The following is a 9,749-nucleotide window of genomic DNA, read 5'->3' on the forward strand; positions in this document are numbered from 1 at the left end:
GGAACGAAGTGTGCGCTCCAAACAAGGTGGGCCCGTGGAACGAAGTGTGCGCTCCAAACAAGGTGGGCCCGTGAACGAAGCGCACTCCAAACAAGGTGTGCCTATGGAACGAAGCACGCGCTCCAACAAGGCGGGCCCATGAACGAAACGTGCTCCAAACAAGGTGTGCCCGTGGAACGAAGTGTGTGCTCCAAACAAGGTGGGCCCATGGAACGAAGCTTGCTCCAAACAAGGTGTGCCCATGGAACGAAGCACGCGCTCCAACAAGGCGGGCCCATCAACGAAACGTGCTCCAAACAAGGTGTGCCCGTGGAACGAAGTGTGTGCTCCAAACAAGGTGGGCCCATGGAACGAAGCTTGCTCCAAACAAGGTGGGCCCATGGAATGAAGTGTGCGCTCCAAACAAGGTGGGCCCGTGGAACGAAGTGTGCGCTTCAAACAAGGTGGGCCCATGGAACGAAGTGTGTGCTCCAAACAAGGTGGGCCCATGGAACGAAGCTTGCTCCAAACAAGGTGGGCCCATGGAACGAAGTGTGCGCTCCAAACAAGGTGGGCCCGTGGAACGAAGTGTGCGTTCCAAACAAGGTGGGCCCATGGAACGAAGTGTGCGCTCCAAACAAGGTGGCCCCGTGGAACGAAGTGTGCGCTCCAAACAAGATGGGCCCGTGGAACGAAGTGCGCTTTAAACAAGGTGAGCCCGTGGAACGAAGCACGCGCTCCAAACAAGGCGGGCCTGTGAATGAAGCGCGCTCCAAACAAGGTGTGCCCGTGGAACGAAGTGTGCGCTCCAAACAAGGTGGGCCCAGGGAATGAAGCACGATCCAAAAAGGTGTGCCCGTGGTACGAAGTGTGCGCTCCAAACAAGGTGTGCCCATGGAACGAAGTGTGCGCTCCAAACAAGGTGGGCCCAGGGAATGAAGCACGCTCTCCAAACAAGGTGATTGTATTGAAACTACCACATGCAGCCTCTTAAGTGACACATCCCTATATTATTCTGCTCTCAGATTACAAATATTGCTGACAGTTTCTCTTTAATAAGAATTAACTCCATTTTCTTGATAATACTGGGACCTCTGCTAGCCTTTTTCTACCACCTCCTAAAACTCTATAACAGTCTAATCTAACTTTCCAGGGTGCCCTATTATTTCAGGAATTAATTCCATGAGCAGTAACCTCCACAATTTTGTAGATTTATAACTACGAGACTATTTTGGGGGACTATCTTCTTACCTAAAAATTAGTATTCAGTTTATCTACGAGTTAGCGGACATGCCGTGTGTCACAGTAGATATGGCAGCACGCTATTCAAATATTTCACATATCCAAGGCATAGAAGCAGTGGCATATCTTTTGGATCAGTATCCATTCGTGTCCGAATTTCTGTTAAAGTGTATTCACGTCATTAACGCAATACATTTTCTGTTCAGTCCCATCTTTACAAATGGACATGTGGGGACTTGTGGGACAGCGATGGGGACTCGCTTTGAAAACTTGTTTATGAAGCGTTTCAAGTCCCTCCATTAAAAACCTTCTTCTTTACTCATGGCACAATTTATTATTGGAGGTTCAGAGATGACCTCTTCTTGACTTGGAGAAGACAACAGATAGAACTGGAAACATTCCTGGTAGAATTGAATGTAAATTAACTGGGGTCCAGCATTCACATGGTATGTTGCAAGACTGAATTATATCTTGATCAGGAAATATTCCAGGATTTAAAATCCTTTCTAAGACCCATTTAAAGGAGTTGGATGCGACTAGTGATATGAAATTTACAAGGGCACATTATAAGCCTCGGATAAATAATAAACCATTGAGGCAACTCCAGTATATCTGTAAGAATTCTTCCCGAGGGCAGGGTTTTGAAACTTGAGTGAAAATTATCAGGAATTAGCTAATGAACAAAAGTACCCTAAAAAACTGGTAGAAGGAGCCGATCATAAAGCAAAGGGATTATCCAGGGAGGTATAAATGGAGAAATACAAAATCATTAACCTGATACGATCGGATTATACTTGTAATTTTGTTACCACATTAAATTCTGCACACGAATATATCTGCAATAATGAAAAAATAACATTGGTCACTAATCCTAAAGGAGCCATTATTAAAGCAGATTGTGAAACCAAACCCCAGAGTAACCGACAGAGCAGCCAATGTACAGATGCTACTAGTCGCCTAAGGCTACTTTCACACTAGCGTCGTGCCGACGCATGCTGTGAAAAAAAAAGCACAACGGGGGCAACAGATGCAGTTTTTCAATGCATCCGCTGCCCCATTGTGATGTCTGGGGAGGCAGGGGCGGAGTTCCGGCCGCACATGCGCGGTCGGAAATGGCGGACACGACGCACAAAAAAAGTTACATGTAACTTTTTTTGTGCTGACGGTCCGCCAAAACACGACGCATCCATCGCACGACTGATGCGACGTGTGGCAATGCGTCGCTAATGCCACCCTATGGAGAAAAAAACACATCCTGCGGGCAACTTTGCAGGATGCGTTTTTTCTCCAAAATGACGCATTGCGACGTGCGTCGTACGACGCTAGTGTAAAGCACAACGCCGAGGGAAATGGTCTTATAAATGTAACTCCAGGAACTGCAAGAGCATCTACCACCAATGTGGGCTGTAGATGGCAACCTGACCCACATATAGACCTGGAAGTCCTAGATGGATGGCGATCGCAGTGTGTGGTCCAGTTATGGCCGCTGCAGACTACATACAGTGGATGCCCCGGGAAGACTGTACGGGCACGAATTGGAAAGCTGAGAACTAGTACGGGAGAGGGTTCTGTTACCTAAACATGTAACGACTGATCACAATGAAGACTTTTCTAATATCACTGTAACTCCGATCGAGCAGATACAAGAACATGAGGCCATCACAATGTGATAAATATCCGAGAAGATTCTCCTCTTCTCAAGGTCTCATTTCCATTGAATTAAACCGTTGAGTCCGTTCAATGCTAGAGAAGAGGCAGATTGTACAGACCTGTGGTCACACTACTGCTATCTCTGAGAGAGGGTCCACCCGGTTACAAGGAATCCATCCAAAATATGAAGTCCCGTAGAGCGGCATTCACATTGGTGCGATCTCTGGCTGAGACGGTCTCTCCATGGTTTGTACTGGAACGATCTTCATATACCTCGTTATTGTTTGAGTGATAAAGATAAGATCAGAATCCTGATGTTAATATGGAGAAGTATCGGAATGATCCTATCTGAGGAGTGGATCCTTACTGCACAGAACACTGATCTACAGCAAATGTGATCCACTCGGCTTATCCGAGATTGAATATGGAACACGTCTGACCCAGTAGAAGAGCAGGTTGGTGACAGGACAGTTCAGGGGCAGACAAGCTTCTCCATATTAATAGAGGTTTATTATATAATGTATCCGATCCTCGTCATTGCACAGATGAGTTTTTAGGGTCTTCACTTTCTGTAGGATCACATTTCCCTGTACAGATAAGTGCATAGATTGGCTGTAGTTGTCGGAGGTCCACAGGCATCCTACACCATTACCATTCTCCTCTGAAACACATTGCCTAATAAGTTTTATCTTCACTACCTTCCTTGGCAGTAGACCGCCCATCCCGCCCAGAGTCATCACTTTTTCTGATGTCTTTTATTCCTCCGGACTTTGGGTTCTTAGACAGTGGCTCCTTATTAGATGAGGTTAGTAGCCCAAGCAGAGATTAGCGGTTTCATCACCTACAAGTTTTGCTTCTGATTCCAAGTTTCTTCTTTATTTTTCATTACAGGTGGTGTTTTCACCTCCATTTATTTTAATGGAATAACCCAGAATGCATCGGTATTGAATGCAATTCCCATTGATGCCTCACCCATTCCATATGGGATTCCCACTGTGCTCCAGGGTCTGTGGTCGCTCCACCAGGCACATGGCAGGATGCCGTGGTCAGAGCTGTTTAGTCCAGCAGTCCATCTGGCCAGTGAGGGCTTCTTGATGGACAACAACTTACATGCTGCATTGGAGAAGAATCAGATGAAGACCACGTCATCTAAGGGTCTGCAGCATCTCTTCTATGATCATAATGGCCTCAAAAGTGTTGGTGCATCAGTAACAAATGTTCAGCTGGCAAATGTACTGGAGATTGCCCGCACCATGGTTGATGCGGCCCTGCCTGACACACTCATCCAGAAATTACTGAGTGACATTACTGTCACCGACAAAGAGATGTTCCGAGAGACTCTTTCCATGGTGCACCCAATGAGTTCAGATCCGATAGGGCTTCATCTCGATGGGATGACGCTATTCAGCTCCTCTGTGCCCACATCAGGGGGAATACTCTCCAGTTCTGTCCAGGACGTGTACCAGAAACACAAGAATATGTCTTCTGCCACCATCTCCGAGATTCTCATCAATACCTTGAAGACCATGTACAGGGTGGCCGGTGCGTGGCCTCCAGGCACTACTGACAATGGCTCGGCGGGGGTACGGAGGCAGCAGGACATGGCCCCTGTGGGAAGTAATGTCCTAGTAGCAGACTCTCATGGAGACATTCTGGTGATTTCCCTCACACTCAACAGCACCTTTGGTTCTGGATTTGTGTCTCCATCCACAGGAATCCTTCTCAGTGACTTTGTGCAGGGGGCAGCTTCTGTGGCGTCACCCACCGTCTCGTTCTGGGCCTGTCCCTCAGTGTTATTAGGAAGCGATAATGAGGTGATGGGCCTGGCCGGGCGAGGGGGAAGCTCTCTGCCTTTCTCTTTGGCACAAGTCCTTTTAAGTCAGATTCTACTGCAGACAGACCTTCCAGAATCCATCAACAGGACTGTGCCGGATGTTACCCCTGCAGACTCTGACCCATGGCTGAGGTACTTTGGTCTGCAGGGCAGTGAACCCGAGGCACGTATAGCCATAGAGGTGCGGGCAGAGCATATACACGTGGTGACGGCACCAAGCTGCTCCTGCCATCATGCTGGACTGTGAGGAAGGCGGCTGGATGTGGCTGCTGGTACAGATGGCATCTGGGTGCTAAACTGTACAACCACTCTCATCATCTCCTCAGGACTGTGAGGGACTGGATGTGGCTGCTGGTACTGAGGGCGTCTGGGTGCTAAACTGTACAACCACTCCCATCATCTTCTCAGTGCTGTGAGGGACTGGATGTGGCTGCTGGTACTGAGGGTGTCTGGGTGCTAAACTGTACAACCACTCCCATCATCTCCTCAGGACTGTGAGGGACTGGATGTGGCTGCTGGTACTGAAGGCGTCTGGGTGCTAAACTGTACAACCACTCCCATCATCTTCTCAGGGCTGTAGGAACTGATATAAAAGACCATGACGCTCATTTATATGGTCCACAAGCATATAATACTAATCCCACCTGTGAGACTGCTGACTCCCCCTCCTCCTCAGAGGTCAACCACCACCAGGTTTATCCACACCGCTCTCGCTGCTATTAGCCACCTCCTACCAGTCTCTCCTCGATGGTGTCACCTACTTCCCCCTCTCGCTTTCCTCTAGTACCATTCTACTCTGTTACAACCCGGACCATGGGGGGGGCGCTGTCTTCACATATCTGCTTGTCTTCGAAAACAGGAACAGTAGAATGTTATGTTGAGAAGCAGACCCTGCCCGACTGCACAGTCCCCCATTACTTACCCTGCCCGACAGCACAGTCCACCATTACTAACCATCAGAGGCGTAGCTAGGGTTTTGGTCCAGGGGGGGCGAAGCTTCTGAGTGGGCCCCTAACCAGGTAACCTTGATTACAACTCGATGACGCACCCTAATAGTGGAGGAGACCTCAGCAGATGACCGCGCTGTTACTGAAGATAAATCTCTATATAACGACCAACATCGATATTACCGCCATATGGTCAGTGGTAAATACCAGCCCTTCAGAACATATAAGAGATCACAGCACAGTTACAGATAATGTCTTACCGTTGACGTTCTTTCTGATGGAATCGTCACTTTTCCCGTCTTTTCCATCTGGCCCAGACCGACATGACAACTTCTTCCGGCAAGGACTCAGCTGCAGGGAATACAACAAAGACACATTTCACTTCTCACATTCCAGCCATCACCATCTATTCCCAACCTGCACAAACTCCTCATCCTGCTGATACCCCAATACTGAGCCGCTGCTGCCATATGTGACCCTATTACTGCACCTGATACCCCAATACTGAGCCGCTGCTGCCCTGTGTCCTTATTACTGCTCCTGATACCCCAATACTGAGCCGCTGCTGCCATATGTGCCCCTATTACTGCTCCTGATACCCCAATACTGAGCCGCTGCTGCCCTGTGTCCTTATTACTGCTCCTGATACCCCAATACTGAGCCGCTGCTGCCATATGTGTCCCTATTACTGCCCCTGATACCCCAATACTGAGCCTCTGCTGCCGTATGTGCCCCTATTACTGCTCCTGATACCCCAATACTGAGCCTCTGCTGCTGTATCTGTCCCTATTACTGCCCCTGATACCCCAATACGGAGCCGCTGCTGCCATGTGACCCTATTCCTGCACCTGATACCCCAATACTGAGCCGCTGCTGCCGTATGTGTCCTTATTACTGCACCTGATACCCCAATACTGAACCGCTGCTGCCCTATGTGACCCTATTATTGCACCTACTCTGTGGTTCTCTGTACCCTCTAAAATCTAAAGCACCCCTCTATAATATAGTAATGCCGGGTGCAAGTGCCGTAGAAAACAGAGCCCACATTTTGCCCCCTAGAAAATAATAATGCCCTCTGTGTGCCCCTTTGATAGTCACAGTAACCTGAGTTCCCCTATTACAATAAGTGCCCACTTTACATTTAATAATGTCCTGAGTCTCCCCCCTGTACAGCTCACCTATACACAGTATAATGCCCCCTAACTGTATAGTACCACCCACACAGTATACTGACCCGTTAGTAGCCTTCAAACTGATGGCTCCAACACTGTAATCCCCACACTGTATGATGGCCCAACCTCCATATAGTATAATGTGCCAGATAGTCCTCAATATAGCACAAGGCAGCACCCCTATAGGCAGACCCTGTAGTATAAGGCAGCACCCCCCATAGGCAGATCCGGTAGAATAAGGCAGCACCCCCCAAAGGCAGATCCTGTAGAATAAGGCAGCACTCCCCCCATAGGCAGATCCTGTAGAATAAGGCAGCACTCCCCCCATAGGCAGATCCTGTAGAATAAGGCAGCACTCCCCCCATAGGCAGATCCTGTAGAATAAGGCAGCCCTCCCCCCCCCATAGGCAGATCCTGTAGAATAAGGCAGCACTCCCCCCTATAGGCAGATCGTGTGTAGAAGGCAGCACTCCCTCCCCATAGGCATATCCTGTATATAAGGCAGCACTCCCCCCCTATAGACAGATACTGTAGAATAAGGCTGCACTCCCCCCCATAGGCAAATCCTGTATATAAGGCAGCACTCCCCCCCTATAGGCAGATCCTGTGTATAAGGCAGCACTCCCCCCCCTATAGGCAGATCCTGTGTATAAGGCAGCACTCCCCCCTATAGGCAGATCCTGTGTATAAGGCAGCACTCCCCCCCCTATAGGCAGATCCTATGCATAAGGCAGCACTCCCCCCTATAGGCAGATCCTGTAGAATAAGGCAGCCCCCCAGGCAGATCAAGCAGCCCCCATATAAAACACAGTAAAGAAATACTCACCTCTCTTCCTCCTTGTTCCAGCGGCGCTCCCTGCTCCTGCTCCCGCTCATCTGACAGTGGGCGCTGGGTGGTGACGTCATCGCGCCCGCTGTCAGACAGTGTGGGGGATGATGGGAGGAGCGCAGCGCAGCGCTCCTTCCCTCATCACTGCGGTGAGCTGTATCGGCTAGATGGCGATACAGCTCACCGTGCAATGACAGGCGGGGGGCCCACTGCTGGCATCGGGCCCCCGCCGCCTGCTCAGGGGCCCCATAGCGGCAGAGCAGGGGATCGATTCTCCCTGCTCTGCCGCAGAATGTAACTGCATCGGCGCGCTGCGAGCGCCGATGCAGTTACAGTAGCGTAGCTCCGGGTGGGCCCCCTCAGAGCGCGGGGCCCGGGGCGATGGCCCCCTCTGCCCCCCCGGTAGCTACGCTACTGCTAACCATGCCCGACACCACAGTCCACCATTACTTACCCTGCCCGACACCACAGTCCACCATAACTAACCCTGCCCGACACCACAGTCCACCATAACTAACCCTGCCCGACACCACAGTCCACCATAACTAACCCTGCCCGACACCACAGTCCACCATTACTTATCCTGTCCGACACCACAGTCCACCATTACTTACCCTGCCCGACACCACAGTCCACCATTACTTACCCTGCCCAACACCACAGTCCACCATTACTAACCCTGCCCGACACCACAGTCCACCATTACTAACCCTGCCCGACACCACAGTCCACCATTACTTACCATGCCTGCCCGAGAGCACAGTCCCCCATTACATACCCTGCCCGACAGCACAGTCCACCATTACTTACTCTGCCTGACAGCACAGTCCATCACTTACCCTGCCCGACAGCAGTCCACCATTACTTACCATGCCTGCCCGACAGCAGTCCCCATTACTTACCCTGCCCGACAGCACAGTCTCCCATTACTTACCCTGCCCGACAGCACAGTCCTCCATTCCTTACCCTGCCCGACAGCACAGTCCACCATTACTTACCCTGCCCGACAGCACAGTCCACCATTACTTACCCTGCCCAACACCACAGTCCCCCATTAATTACCCTGCCCGACAGCAGTCTCCCATTACTTACCCTGCCCGACAGCACAGTCCACCATCACTTACCCTGCCCGACAGCACAGTCCACCATCATTTACCCTGCCCGACAGCACAGTCTCCCATTACTTACCATGCATGCCCGACAGCACAGTCTCCCATTACTTACCATGCCTGCCCGATAGCACAGTCCACCATTACTTACCATGCCTGCCTGACAGCACAGTCTCCCATTACTTACCATGCCTGCCCGACAGCACAGTCTACCATTACTTACCATGCCTGCCCGACATCACAGTCTCCCATTACTTACCATGCCTGCCCGACATCACAGTCTCCCATTACTTCCCATGCCTGCCCGACATCAGTCTCCCATTACTTACCATGCCTGCCCGACATCACAGTCTCCCATTACTTACCATGCCTGCCCGACATCACAGTCTCCCATTACTTACCATGCCTGCCCGATAGCACAGTCCACCATTACTTATCCTGCCCGACAGCACAGTCTCCCATTACTTGCCATGCCTGCCCGACATCACAGTCTCCCATTACTTACCATGCCTGCCCGATAGCACAGTCCACCATTACTTACCATGCCTGCCTGACAGCACAGTCTCCCATTACTTACCATGCCTGCCCGATAGCGCAGTCCACCATTACTTATCCTGCTCGACAGCACAGTCTCCCATTACTTACCATGCCTGCCCGACAGCACAGTCTCCCATTACTTACCATGCCTGCCCGATAGCACAGTCCACCATTACTTATCCTGCCCGACAGCACAGTCTCCCATTACTTACCATGCCTGCCCGACATCAGTCTCCCATTTTACTTACCATGCCTGCTCGATAGCACAGTCCACCATTACTTATCCTGCCCGACAGCACAGTCCACCATTTCTTACCATGCCTGCCCGACAGCACAGTCCACCATTACTTACCATGCCTGCCCGACAGCACAATTTCCCATTATTTATCATGCCTGCCCGATAGCAGTTTCCCATTACTTACCATGCCTGCCCGACAGCACAGTCTCCCA

The 9,749-nt window shown here is 50.6% G+C and overlaps 1 protein-coding gene across 2 annotated transcripts in view; it reads left to right on the forward strand.

The window, feature by feature from the left end:
- The window catches only part of GGT6 (gamma-glutamyltransferase 6), a 140,366-nt gene extending 134,710 nt beyond the window's left edge, over positions 1-5,656 (forward strand). For both annotated transcript variants that reach the window (XM_077281253.1, XM_077281252.1), the window contains exon 4: positions 3,763-5,656. In XM_077281253.1, coding sequence (XP_077137368.1) covers positions 3,763-4,952 — 1,190 coding nt within the window. In that variant the 3' untranslated portion in view covers positions 4,953-5,656. The remainder of the gene's footprint in view (positions 1-3,762) is intronic.
- Positions 5,657-9,749: the final 4,093 nt, after the last annotated feature.

The sequence above is a fragment of the Ranitomeya variabilis genome, chromosome 1, assembly GCF_051348905.1.
Source record: "Ranitomeya variabilis isolate aRanVar5 chromosome 1, aRanVar5.hap1, whole genome shotgun sequence".
NCBI lineage: Eukaryota > Metazoa > Chordata > Amphibia > Anura > Dendrobatidae > Ranitomeya > Ranitomeya variabilis.